General features: G+C 43.0%; 1 protein-coding gene across 1 annotated transcript in view; it reads left to right on the top strand.

Annotated features, from left to right (window-relative positions):
- The first annotated feature begins 7,293 nt into the window (after positions 1 to 7,293).
- LOC132894801 (short transient receptor potential channel 2-like) overlaps positions 7,294 to 15,110 on the top strand; it is a 66,655-nt gene continuing 58,838 nt past the window's right edge. The window contains exons 1-2 of the mRNA XM_060934913.1: positions 7,294 to 7,453; positions 11,192 to 11,333. Of these exons, the coding sequence (XP_060790896.1) occupies positions 7,409 to 7,453; positions 11,192 to 11,333 (187 nt within the window). The 5' untranslated portion in view covers positions 7,294 to 7,408. The remainder of the gene's footprint in view (positions 7,454 to 11,191; positions 11,334 to 15,110) is intronic.

Below are 15,110 nucleotides of genomic sequence, written 5' to 3'. Positions count from 1 at the left end.
CCGCCATTGCTGATAATCTGTGCCATGTCACACGTGACGTGGTACACAAGAAGGGGAACCTGCCGATGACATCACGTTTCACTACCGCGCGGAAATTAAAAGGGTAGGTGACTTTGGTCGCAAAATTAATATATTTGTCATTGTCAAAAAATTATGTTTGATATATCATTTTGAAGCTAAAAGATTTCTCTGTCTAGTCATGTTGTCATAAAATATATTGTATTTTATGCCAAAGAATACATCCAATGGTGGAATGGCACTTTAACCATTGAACCACCATAATTAGCTCAATGAGCATGCGTTATCTCAGCCACTTTTCAATCCTTGATTCAATTCCACCACTGAAATAATTTGCGGTAAAAGATTTCAGTGCTTTACTAAACCAATGATTTTACTTTAAACTTTAACTCACATGAGGTTGATCCACTAATTTGCAAATGTTGACACAAGGAGACTTTTTACCATTCTCACCCCTGCCTAAAACATTAGATATCCCATTATACATTGCATTTACTGGTATGGTACGTTCCTGCAAACCAATCCACTTCTCTAAATGCCTAAAATGTTTACAGTACAATCTTCTAAAAATAATAAAACAGTATTTTGGTGTAAAATAAATACTGTAAATTTACAGCAATTCTTGAAAGTTTGAAACACTGGCAGGACTTTTGTGCCTTTATGACTAACCAGTTCAAGAAATCATACTTAATCATACTTATATCTCCATTTCATATCATTTCTTTTGACTGGAATTTATTTTAAACTTTAAAGGAAATATATTATCCCACCTCCAGTCTGATGACCTATTTACTAAATTTTGCATTAATGTCTCTTGGTAGTATCACTTCATTTAGATTTCCCTTGTAATAAATCATTCAATATAATTGGAAGGTAAATAGGAAAATCCCATTCCAAAGTTGGTCTCCACTTTGCTGTTGTAATAAATTATAATAACATCCACTGTTCTGGGAAGGTCTTCCACTTGATTTTGGAGCACGGCTTTAGGAATTTCCACCTTAGAGAGGTCTGGCACTGATGTCAGACGAGAAGACCTGGGTGTGGTCGTATTCCAGTTCATTACAAATGTATTCAGTGGGGTTGAGGTGAAGTCAAGTCAAGTTTATTTGTATAGCGCTTTTAACAATAGACATTGTCGCAAAGCAGCTTTATAGAATTTTAATTACTTTAAACATGAGCTAATTTTATCCCTAATCTATCCTCAATGAACAAGCCTGTGGCGACAATGGCAAGGAAAAACTCCATCAGATGACATGAGGAAGAAACCTCGAGAGGAACCAGACTCAAAAGGGAACCCATCTTCATTTAGGTGGTAACAGACAACGTGATTATAACATTTTTAACAGTTTTAACATGAAGTCTGTTTCGTTGATGTTATAACTCTTCATTGATGGAAACTTGAGTGCAAAACTGTTCATGACAACTGCAGTCCTAAAGTTAGCAAGTCAACTGTAGTCCTCAGACAAAAAGCATTACTGTAAAGGCCTCTGCATGCTCTTGCGACAAGGCTTTCGCAGATAGCTTTTCGCAGACAGTTGTAATTTATTGTTGAGCGGGGAGTAATAGGCGTGCGCGATGTTATTCACTGCCACAACGCAAGGGGGCGGGAAGTCGCGAAATCGCTAGGAGTAGTTGGTGGGTGTGGTTAGTGGAGTGTTTATCCTCCGGTTACTTATAATGACTAGAACTGGAGTCGTATAGATGTACGTACTTCCTCACTTCCTCGATCAACCGCTCTTCGTGCTGTTCCATCTTCGCTCGTGTTTTTAAAAATGGCGGTCGTGAAAACAAAACAAACCGGGAAAGTAGGGAAGCGGAAGTGCGTGTACAGCGGATGTAGAGTGGACCAATCAGAGCCCTCTTGTCTGCGACGCTGTCTGCGAGGCTTCTGCGGTGGTCACAATTTTTGGGAGGTGCGCGCAGAGAGTCTGCGAAGGTGGGGGGGCTACGCAGACACATTATCTGCGACGCTATCTGCGAGGACTGGGTTGTCAGCATAAATTGGCCTTTAGTCTCTAGAGCATCTTCCAAGTGTGACTTTCAACTGTCCATAGTCTTTGTGAAGTCTTGGTGTAGACCACTTCAGTTCTTCAACACCAACCCTGGCACATCATGTCTTTATGGATGTTGCTTTGTGCACAGGGGCATTGTCATCTTTGAGCTCTTAGTTCCAGTGAAGGTAAATTTTAATGATACAGCAGACAAAGGCATCCAATGCAACTGTGTGCTTCCAACTGTTTGGGGAAGAACCACATATGGGTGTGATGATCAGGTGTCCACAAACATAACCAGGATCAAATAAGTCAAGTATGCTTTATTCAATCAAACAACTTTGTTTAACCAGGAGTATGAGACTTATTGAGATTATAAGTCTCTTTTCCAAGAGTGTCCTGCCCAAGACAGAAGCGCACATAACAGTTTCAGATACAAACATAAAACATTGCAAAAAAAATTATCAATTTTTGAAACATCTGCAACTAGATGTAGCTGTATCCAAGTCATTTAAAATCCCTTTAAAAGTGTTCAGTGAAACCAACTCCCGAAGGTTTAAATGATTCTGCAGCTGGTTCCAAGCAGAGGGAGCAGCGTATTTAAAGGCCTTTTCCCCCAGTTCAGTACAGACTTTGGGGACGGTAGGAAGGAATAAATCCTGGGAGCGAAGAGAATTATTTCCCGTACTTTTTTGTTATATATATATATATATATATATATATACACACAGTGGTGCTTGAAAGTTTGTGAACCCTTTAGAATTCTCTAGATTTCTGCATAAATATGACGTAAAACATCATCAGATTTTCACACAAGTCCTAAAAGTAGATAAAGAGAACCCAGTTAAACAAATGAGACAAAAATATTAGACTTGGTCATTTATTTATTGAGGAAAATGATCAAACATTGCATATCTGTGAGTGGCAAAAGTATGTGAACCTTTGCTTTCAGTATCTGGTGTGACCCCCTTGTACAGCAATAACTGCAACTAAACATTTCCAGTAACTGTTGATCAGTCCTGCACACCGGCTTGGAGGAATTTCAGCCCATTCCTCCATACAGAACAGCTTCAACTCTGGGATGTTGGTGGGTTTCCTCACATGAACTGCTCGCTTCAGGTCCTTCCACAACATTTCGATTGGATTAAGGTCAGGACTTTGACTTGGCCATTCCAAAACATTAACTTTATTCTTCTTTAACCATTCTTTGGTAGAATGACTTGTGTGCTTAGGGTCGTTGTCTTGCTGCATGACCCACCTTCTCTTGAGATTCAGTTCATGGACAGATGTCCTGACATTTTCCTTTAGAATTCACTGGTATAATTCAGAATTCATTGTTTCACCAATGATGGCAAGACATTCTGGCCCAGATGCAGCAAAACAGGCCCAAACAATGATACTACCACCACCATGTTTCACAGATGGGATAAGGTTCTTATGCTGGAATGCAGTGTTTTCCTTTCTCCAAACATAATGCTTCTCATTTAAACCAAAATGTTCTATTTTGGTCTCATCCATCCACAAAACATTTTTCCAATAGTCTTCTGGCTTGTCCACATGATCTTTAGCAAACTGCAGATGAGCAGCAACATTCTTTTTGGAGAGCAGTCTCTTTCTCCTTGCAACCCTGCCATGCACACCATTGTTGTTCAGTGTTCTCTGGATGGTGGACTCATGAACATTCACATTAGCTAGTGTGAGACAGGCCTTCAGTTGCTTAGAAGTTACCCTGGGGTCCTTTGTGACCTTGTCGACTATTACATGCCTTGCTCTTGGAGTGATCTTTGTTAGTCGACCACTCCTACGGAGGGTAACAATGGTCTTGAATTTCCTCCATTTGTACACAATCTGTCTGACTGTGGATTGTTGGAGTCCAAACTCTTTAGAGATGGTTTTGTAACCTTTTCCAGCCTGATGAGCATCAACAACACTTTTTCTGAGGTCCTCAGAAATCTCCTTTGTTCGTGCCAGGACACATTGCACAAACATGTGTTGTGAAGATCAGACTTTGATAGATCCCTGTTCTTTAAATAAAACAGGGTGCTCACTCACACCTGATTGTCATCCCACTGATTGAAAACACCGGACTCTAATTTCACCTTCAAATTAACTGCTAATCCTAGAGGTTCACATACTTTTGCAACTCACAGATAGGTAATATTGGATAATTTTCCTCAATAAATAAATGACCAAGTATAATATTTTTGTCTCATTTGTTTAACTGGGTTCTCTTTTTCTACTTTTAAGACTTGTGTTAAAATCTGATGATGTTTTAGGTCATATTTTTGCAGAAATATAGAAAATTCTAAAGGGTTCACAAACTTTCAAGCACCACTATATATATATATATATATATATATATATATATATATATATATATATGTAGATAAAACGGAAGAAGTCCAAGAACTGCCTTGTAAATAAAAATATGCCACTGCTTCAGTCAACGGGTAGACAGGGCCGACCAACCCACCCGCTCCTACAGAGAGAGCCTTGAGATTTGTGATCAATCTCAATGCTCCATGATAGACTATCCAGCATGAAGAGGCATGCATATATAAAAAACATCCCCATAGTCCAGCACAGACATAAAAGTAGCAGCTACAAATCTCTTCCTGGCCTCAAAAGAGAAGCAGGCCCATCCATCCATTATCTGTAGCTGCATATCCTGTACAGGGTCGCAGGAGCCTATCCCAGCTGACTATGGGTGAGGCATGGAGTACACCCTGGACAAATTGCCAGGTCATCACAGGGCTGACACAGAGACAAACAACCATTCACATTCACACCTACGGTCAATTTAGAGCCACCAATTAACCTAATCTGCATGTCTTTGGACTGTGGAGGAAACCGGAGCACCCGGAGGAAACCCACGCAGACACGGGGAGAACATGCAAACTCCACACAGAAAGGCCCTCGTTGGCCACTGGGCTCAAACCCAGGACCTTCTTGCTGTGAGGCGACAGTGCTAACCACTACACCACTGCGCTACCCTAAGCAGGCCTTATTTTGAGAATAAAATCCCAATTTCAATTTCATCTTTTTTACCAGCGGCACGGTGGTGTAGTGGTTAGCGCTGTCGCCTCACAGCAAGAAGGTCCGGGTTCGAGCCCCGTGGCCGGCGAGGGCCTTTCTGTGTGGAGTTTGCATGTTCTCCCCGTGTCCGCGTGGGTTTCCTCCGGGTGCTCCGGTTTCCCCCACAGTCCAAAGACATGCAGGTTAGGTTAACTGGTGACTCTAAATTGACCGTAGGTGTGAATGTGAGTGTGAATGGTTGTCTGTGTCTATGTGTCAGCCCTGTGATGACCTGGCGACTTGTCCAGGGTGTACCCCGCCTTTCGCCCGTAGTCAGCTGGGATAGGCTCCAGCTTGCCTCTGACCCTGTAGAACAGGATAAAGCGGCTACAGATAATGAGATGAGATCTTTTTTACCAATTGCTGAATATGATGCTTGAATGTGAGACCATCATCTATTACAATACCAAGATACTTGTATTGAGATACAGACTCAATCTCAGAGCCCTGCAAGGTGGTGGTGATAGATTGATGAATCCCTTTTTCCCTTTGTAAAGGCAAAATAACAGAAAGAGTTCCATTATCTACTATGGGAAATTCAAGGTGCTTCATCAAACATATACATAGCTGTCAGAGGTGGACAAAGTACCCAACTTCATTACTTAAGTCAAAGTACAGATCCCACTGGTCAAATGTTACTCCGATACAAGTGAAAGTTGTCCAGTCAAATTTTTTACTTAAGTCAAAGTACTGAAGTACTTGCTTTTAAAAATACTTAAGTATCAAAAGTACATTTTCTGTCAATGCATTGTTGTATTATTGCCACAACGCTCTGATAGCTAACCACTTACACCACCGTGGAGCGGCACGGTGGTGTAAGTGGTTAGCACGGTCTCCTCACAGCAAGAAGGTTCTGGGTTCGCGGCCAGCGAGGGCCTTTCTGTGTGGAGTTTGCATGTTCTCCTCGTGTCTGTGTGGGTTTCCTCCGGGTGCTCCGTCCAAAGACATGCAGGTTAGGTTAATATGGGACGGCCTTGGGCTGAGGTGCCCTTGAGCGAGGCACCAAACTCCCAACTGCTCCCTGGGTGCTGTTAGCATGGCTGCCCACTGCTCTGGGTATGTGTGTGTGCTTATTGCTCACGTGTGTGTGTTCACTGCTTCAGATGGGTTAAATGCAGAGAGGAATTTCACAAGTATGTGATGAATAAAGTTGTGCTTTCTTCGCTTTCTTTTTCTGTTATGTATAGACTTTGTTTTATATATCTATCACTGCTCCATAGAGCGTGTGCTCATGTACGGACTGTGTGTATGGTACGGCAGCTGCACATCCTCAGAGAAGAAGGCGCTCCACAGGGTCGTTAGGGCAGCAGAGAAAACAATAGGCTGGCCCCTCCCACCCTGGAACAGATTTATACCTCCAGATGCCGCAGGAAAGCAATGGACATTTCAAAAGACTCTTCACACCCCGGTCATTGTCTCTTCCAGCTTTTGCCATCAGGCAAGAGATACAGAGCAATGAAAACCAGGACAAACCGCCTAAAAAACAGTTTCTATTTGTCTCATCTCATCTCATTATCTATAGCCACTTTATCCTGTTCTACAGGGTTGCAGGCAAGCTGGAGCCTATCCCAGCTGACTACGGGCGAAAGGCGGGGTACACCCTGGACAAGTCGCCAGGTCATCACAGGGCTGACACATAGACACAGACAACCATTCACACTCACATTCACACCTACGGTCAATTTAGAGTCACCAGTTAACCTAACCTGCATGTCTTTGGACTGTGGGGGAAACCGGAGCACCCGGAGGAAACCCACGCGGACACGGGGAGAACATGCAAACTCCGCACAGAAAGGCCCTCGCCGGCCACGGGGCTCGAACCCGGACCTTCTTGCTGTGAGGCGACAGCGCTAACCACTACACCACCGTGCCGCCCCATATATATTCTTATCAGTGCAATCTGTGTACATATAGAACCAATACAATACAATTCTATTTATATTCTGTTTATACTATTTTACCAGTGCAATTCTGTATACTTTACTATTTATTTTTATACTTTATTTGTTCTTATTTTTTTCTGTAACTCATAAGAGTCAACAACACCTTCAATTTCGTTGTACCTTTGAAAAAGTGACAATGACAATAAAGACTTATTGACTTTCCCAGAAATCATTTTCCAACCTCAACCTCTAGGGGGCGGTAATGCACAACGAAATAGCGCCTCAACGTCGACAAAACACGAAGAAGAGCTTCGTTGCTTAGTGACGGTCAGCTGAAACAGCTGGCGGGAAAAAAACGAAGAGTTGTTCTGTATAAACTTTATAACTGTATTATTACTATTAAAAAAAAAAACATTGGTTGTTAAATGAACCGCTTCCACAATGGCACCAGTTAGAATTAAACATGTTGTCTCGTTCACGTCAGAGGTAAGCGATAATGTTTATGTTTATAAGTTAGCTTGTTGTTTATCCTCTGCTAGCTAAGCTAACCTCACTTCCGCATCATGCGTAGAAGTTGTATAAGGTTATAATAAAGCAGTCCCCCCAGGATTCCGCGGGCTGTTTTTGTGATTGTTGCGGGCTAAAATGTCTGATGTTGCGGAGGGGGGGTTTCCAAAAAAATTGCGCTGAAAGTTGCGGTGTTTTTTAGGTTTTTGTTGCGATTACATTGCGGGAGGAAGTGAAAGTTGCGAGAAATTCACTACGTTCAGACTGCAACCTGAAACGACCCATATCCGATTTGTTGTGAAATCCGATTTTTTTGTTAGGCCGTTCACATTACCAATTATATGAGACCTGTATGCGATCTCCAATATGAACGGAAAACGACCCAAAAGTGTCCCGCATGCGCAAATTGACGCGTAATAAGCACATCGTGGACTGTGTGTGTGTGTGAGAGGTTGTGTGTGTGAATGAGAGTGTCTCTGCGTGAGAGAGAGAGAGGGTGTGTGTGTGTGTGTGTGTGAGTGAGTGGGGCCGTGGCAGCAACCTCCGTTGAAAGATTGATTGATTGATTGATTGATTGAAGTGCGCATGCTGTCTACATAAACACTGTCTAGTGCAGACATCCCAAGTCTCCCGGAAGTTCCGGGAGTCTCCCGCATATTGATAGCGGCTCCCTGATGCCCGCAAATTGGAGACTATCTCCCGGAACCTAGAGCAAGTGAGCAAGCGCGTGCACGTGAAACATTAGACTACGTTCACACTGCAAGGCTTAATGCTCAATTCCGATTTTTTTGTGAAATCCGATTTTTTGTGAGGTCGTTCACATTAACAAATATATGCGACTTGTATGTGATCCTCAGTATGAACGAAAAGCGACCTAAAAGTGTTCCGCATGCGCATTGCAGGATACGACGACGTCACACGCAGTGAGCATGGCCAGTGTTTATGGAAGTAACCTAAAGTTTCCTGTGTATGACAGTAGCCAGCATGGAGTACCTGGCGATGATGCAGTTGTTGTTGCGACGGAGCCAGAACATGCACAATAGCCTGATGTTAAGGAGGAGGTTGAGAAGGAAGAGGGCAAGGGTTTTGGCTCAGGCGTTCTGCGGGGTAGTGACTGCAACCTCCGTTCAAAGGAACATCAAAGCCATGTTGTTGTAACTTTTTTTGAGAGACCCGCCGCCTACTTCAGCGCAGAATAGTGACGTTTGTGGCTTGTTGATGACGTGTAAGTCGGATGAATGCGACCTGGCGGTTCAGACTGAAGTCGCATATGAAAAGATCGGATAGGAATCGGAATTAGGACCACATATCCAAACGGCCTGGGTCGGATTTGAAAAAATCGGATCTGTGTCGTTCATATTGTCAATAAAAGATCGGATACAGGTCACATATGGGCGAAAAAATCGGATTTGAGTCACTTCAGCCTGCAGTGTGAACGTACACTTTCGCTACGTTCACACTGCAAGGCTTAATGCTCAATTCCGATTTTTTTGTGAAATCTGATTTTTTTGTGAGGTCGTTCACATTAACAAATATATGCGACTTGTATGTGATCCTCAGTATGAACGAAAAGCGACCTAAAAGTGTTCCGCATGCGCATTGCAGGATACGACGACGTCACACGCAGTGAGCATGGCCAGTGTTTACGGAAGTAAAACCGCCCGGTTGCGGTATGACTAGTGTTGCCACACGTCCAGGTTTTTCCGGGATTGTCCCGGTTTTTTTGTGGAAAATGGAAAATGTCCAGGAAAATGGAATAACCTTCCCGGGACACGTTTTGTCCCGGTTTTTTACTTCCTCACATTATCCCCCATTGAAATAAACACAAATCATTAATGTTTCTCGCAGCCACTTAACATATTAATAGTTTTCACGTAAGCGGGCATATTGTAGGCAGCTACTTGTGTGGCCTCACCGAATGTTTGCGCACGCAGCCAGTCGCCGTTGCTAGGTGATCGTGGTCAATACAACGGCGGCCGCGTGAAATCAAAGATACTGGAATACCGTAATACAAACAATAGGTGAGAGTTCCCTTGGTCGGTGCGCAAGTAGGCTGGCTGTCTACTTCCTATGTTCTGATTCTGATAAAGGCTGGTTCTAAAGCCTGGGCCAATTTCATCAATAAATGAATCATTAAATAAATCATTAAATATATCAAAAAAGAATGCCTGAACACTGGCGTGAGAAATGAATAAATCAGTTGTCCCAATAACATAGCACCTCTCTCTTGTGATTAAAACAAAGGGTTAGGGCTATTTGGTATGATACGGTAGTCTAACTTTTAAAGTTCAGTTCTCCAGAGAAAAGGCTAAAACAACAACGAAGCAGACTGAGAGAAATTATATTGATTATATTTGTATTATTTTGATTTGGAAACGGAATGGGAGGAGAGACTCTTCAGGGGGCTGTTAGCCTACTATTAAATATTTGTTAAAAAAATATTGGCGTCCAAATAAGATCATTCCTATATGAAATTATTTTTTGTAATAATATTTGTGGTAGTGCCCATTTAAGGGTTAAGAAGACAAAATGAATTTTAACTAAACGCCTAACTGCACCAGTTGAACTGTTTTATTTTTAAACGTGAACATTCACATAAGGCATAAGGCATCGTAGATGTGCGTGTCCGCAGCCCTCAACCCCCGCGCTCGTACGTGCGCGCAGGCGCGGCCGCCGACCGATGTGTCCCGGTTTTTTACAACTCAGATGTGGCAACCCTAGGTATGACCCATCCAATCTAGCTTGAATAACTGCATCCCCCCAAATGGAAATCAGCTCCCTAACCTCTGCGTCCTTCCATTGAGAAGGTTCAGAACCTTCACAGCCCGAAGCGTCCCTCGCATTGATGTCATGCGCAGGGGCGCAGATACGTTTTTTGAACTGGGGGGGACAAAAAACTGGGGGGGACAAAGCTGCCAGCAACCCAACCCCGATATGCCTGTCAAACTTGTTGTGGGTTACCATAGCAACCAAGCTCGAGCTCGCAACCTGTGCAATCTGCGCAGCTCAACCAACCGAATATCAGTCTTTGTTTGAGTTGTTGCAACTATGTATACACTGCTGTGCACCTCAATAAACCGAATGGTAATTAGTCTTTTGATTTTTCCGTGAGGTTTGCCTTATGCAAAGAAAGACAGCATAGACGTTTTTTCCTCCCTATAAGTGGGGGGGACCGAACGAAGTGAATTTAAATCTGGGTGGGACGAATCCCCCCCGTCCCACCCTCTATCTGCGCCCGTGATTATGCGCCATGTTGTTGTAACTTTTTTTGAGAGACCCGCCGCCTACTTCAGCGCAGAATAGTGACGTTTGTGGCTTGTTGATGACGTGTAAGTCGGATGAATGCGACCTGGCGGTTCAGACTGAAGTCGCATATGAAAAGATCAGATAGGAATCGGAATTAGGACCACATATCCAAACGGCCTGGGTCGGATTTGAAAAAATCAGATCTGTGTCGTTCATATTGTCAATAAAAGATCGGATACAGGTCACATATGGGCGAAAAGATCGGATTTGAGTCACTTCAGCCTGCAGTGTGAACGTAGCCTTATGGCTACGTTCACACTGCAGGCTGAAGTGGCTCAAATCCGATTCGCGGGGATTGGTTGAATTTGCGTTGAAGTTGCAAATCGTAACATCGCGAAATCCTGGAGGGTCTGATAAAGTGTCTGCCGACATTAATTCTCAGATAAATAATAGTGACATGTGGCTTTTCAGGACCCGAAGCACCGTGTGGTGAACCTGTGCTCTGGTGCTGGAGGAAGCGGGCCGTGGCTGTGTAGCACAGCAGAGCGGAGCGGCCTGCTCAAAGCTGAGCTGCAGCTGGACCGGGCTTCGACCATCGCCTTTATTGATGTGGGTCAGTGTCTTAGGGTTAATAAGAGTTTAAATCAACAGGCCAGGATGGATGAGATGATCTTCAACCGATGTACTTCATACACTTCATCCAAACTCCTTAGAACAGGACTGTCAAACTCATTTTCACTGAGGGCCACATCACTACATTTCTAGGTCATTGAGGGCCAAATAATCACTGAAGGTGTCTCTCATAACCCGGTACGGAACACAAGAGCGTAAAAACGGTGTTGATATTGGTGGGGACATAATTTGGCCAAGCGCCCCAGTGCGCCATGGTTGTCGCACGAAATGTGGCCTACACTGTACAAATGATTGGTTGTCCATTCCTTTGTGTTATTTTGATTTTTAGCACCAGGTACACTTAGTCTTAGACTTAGGCTAACATCTGCATGTATACGGGCAATACATTATCACACACAGAAAGCGGACATTGAAGTTGTTGTGAATTCCGCTGTAGTGGATGACCTACCCAAAATACAACAATACAATCAATCAAAATTATGTGCTGCTGCTTCATTTTCACACAACTTTTAGTCCCTGAACTACAAACTGGCAGGCTTTCTGTTGTTGCATCCTATTCAAATAACATAATGTCTGTTTTGGCTTTAAATGGCACATGATGCATTGGCATTGCACAATGTACATGTAATCAGTAAAGGGCACATTTAGTCTACATATAAGTCTACAGTATATGCTTCAATTTACCTGTAATGAAGACTGTTCTACGGGGTTGCTTTGTTGTGGACTACACGGCATTAAAAGTGTTTACTATGAAAATTGTTCGATTAAATTGTGATATAGGCCTAACTATGGTGTATACAACTGCTAGATGTTAAGGTGTTTTTGCCTTCTGAGGCAGAAGCTAAACAATTGGAGTCGAGCGCTTGGCAGAAGAAAAGGTCACTGTCTGAAGAGGTTCTCTAACAAGGCTATTTTGTTTTGAATAGCTTACCGTTGACTGGGTAAAATAATGTCTTATGTCCTCCTTACGTTTTCTTTTATTGCCCGACATCACTGCCTGTGTGCTGTTTTGCTGTAGCAGCGAGCTGGATGCTGATTTTACCGCTTGCTACTGCTTACAGCCAATGACAACAAAAAACCATAGCAACGTCAAGGCAACGGGAGGTGGGCCAATCAAAGCTTCATAAAGCTTTTTTACCTGTCCCCACCAATAGTCAGCCGTCTTTGAGAGGTCTGTTCACAACTGAAAATCAGCTGGAAGCGATACCGCATTTGGTGTTTTTATTCAGCGTTTCCCGCATCGCGGCTTCTCCATTCAAAAATGGTATGGACATTTTAAACTCAGCTGAATATTGGTATGGACGCGTCCATACCGTCCATACGCATTTTTACGCCCATGACAGAACATATGAACCGGAACGGGATGGTACATAATAATAATAATAAGTTCAGTTTATATAGCGCCTTTCACAAACCCAAGGACGCTTTACACAGGAGTTTTACACACACACACACCAAAAAAAAAGCAGGTGTTCTGATAAACTGTCCTACACGTCAATGCGTCCTACAAAGCCCCACTGCGCAGAGCACAAAACATCATTTCTTGGCATTTGAACAGATTTTTGTCCTACATCAGCTGTGCTATAAACGGTGCAGATTAACGGCGTGCATTCAATCTTTACTACTTAATCTAACATAATGCTGATTTCTAACCATTGTTAATGTAAAGGCATATTCTGATGGTCATTGAGTTGTCAGAAAGTCCTGCATTCATATATTAAAGTAAAAGAATATTCTGACGAGGTCGTTTGAACTGTCAGAACGTCCTACACTCCTATTTTAACGTAGAAGCATATGTCAGAACACCCTACATTCATATATTGTAAAAACATATTCCGATGGTCATTTGAATAGTCAGAACATCCTACTTACTGTAGAAGCATATTCTGACGGGGTCATATGAGTTGTGAGAACGTCCTGCGGCGTCATTTGAATTGTAAGAACGTCCTACACTCATATTTTAATTTAGAAGCATATTCTGAAGGGGTCTTTTGAATTGTCAGAACATCCTACATTCATTTATTAATGTAGAAGCATATTCTGATGGGGTCATATGAGTTGTGAGAATGTCCTGCGGCGTTATTTGAATTGTAATAACGTCCTACACTCGTTTTAATAGAGCAAATGGTACTTGTGAATAGTGACAAAAAAACTATTAATTCTACATATTCTGACAGGGTCAATTGAAGAGTCAGAGCGTCCTAGATTCATATGAATGTACAACCCTGATTCCAAAAAAGTTGGGACAAAGTACAAATTGTAAATAAAAACGGAATGCAATGATGTGGAAGTTTCAAAATTCCATATTTCATCTCATTATCTCTAGCCGCTTTATCCTTCTACAGGGTCGCAGGCAAGCTGGAGCCTATCCCAGCTGACTACGGGCGAAAGGTGGGGTACACCCTGGACAAGTCGCCAGGTCATCACAGGGCTGACACATAGACAACCATTCACACTTACGGTCAATTTAGAGTCACCAGTTAACCTAACCTGCATGTCTTTGGACTGTGGGGGAAACCGAAGCACCCGGAGGAAACCCACGCGGACACAGGGAGAACATGCAAACTCCGCACAGAAAGGCCCTTGCCGGCCCCGGGGCTCGAACCCAGGACCTTCTTGCTGTGAGGCGACAGCGCTAACCACTACACCACCGTGCCGCCCTAGAACATAGATGACATATCAAATGTTTAAACTGAGAAAATGTATCAGTTAAAGAGAAAAATTAGGTGATTTTTAATTTCATGACAACACATCTCAAAAAAGTTGGGACAAGGCCATGTTTACCACTGTGAGACATCCCCTTTTCTCTTTACAACAGTCTGTAAACGTCTGGGGACTGAGGAGACAAGTTGCTCAAGTTTAGGGATAGGAATGTTAACCCATTCTTGTCTAATGTAGGATTCTAGTTGCTCAACTGTCTGAGGTCTTTTTTGTCGTATCTTCCGTTTTATGATGCGCCAAATGTTTTCTATGGGTGAAAGATCTGGACTGCAGGCTGGCCAGTTCAGTACCCGGACCCTTCTTTTACGCAGCCATGATGCTGTAATTGATGCAGTATGTGGTTTGGCATTGTCATGTTGGAAAATGCAAGGTCTTCCCTGAAAGAGACGTCGTCTGGATGGGAGCATATGTTGCTCTAGAACCTGGATATACCTTTCAGTATTGATGGTGTCTTTCCAGATGTGTAAGCTGCCCATACCACACGCACTAATGCAGCCCCATACCATCAGAGATGCAGGCTTCTGAACTGAGCGCTGATAACAACTTGGGTCGTCCTTCTCCTCTTTAGTCCGAATGACACGGTGTCCCTGATTTCCATAAAGAACTTCAAATTTTGATTCGTCTGACCACAGAACAGTTTTCCACTTTGCCATAGTCCATTTTAAATGAGCCTTGGCCCAGAGAAGACGTCTGCGCTTCTGGATCATGTTTAGATACGGCTTCTTCTTTGAACTATAGAGTTTTAGCTGGCAACGGCGGATGGCACGGTGAATTGTGTTCATAGATAATGTTCTCTGGAAATATTCCTGAGCCCATTTTGTGATTTCCAATACAGAAGCATGCCTGTATGTGATGCAGTGGCATCTAAGGGCCCGAAGATCACGGGCACCCAGTATGGTTTTCCGGCCTTGACCCTTACACACAGAGATTCTTCCAGATTCTCTGAATCTTTTGATGATATTATGCACTGTAGATGATGATATGTTCAAACTCTTTGCAATTTTACACTGTCGAACTCCTTTCTGATATTGCTCCA

This window comes from Neoarius graeffei, chromosome 12 (genome assembly GCF_027579695.1).
Source record: "Neoarius graeffei isolate fNeoGra1 chromosome 12, fNeoGra1.pri, whole genome shotgun sequence".
Taxonomy (NCBI): Eukaryota; Metazoa; Chordata; class Actinopteri; order Siluriformes; family Ariidae; genus Neoarius; species Neoarius graeffei.
This window is presented reverse-complemented; position numbering and strand designations above follow the sequence as displayed.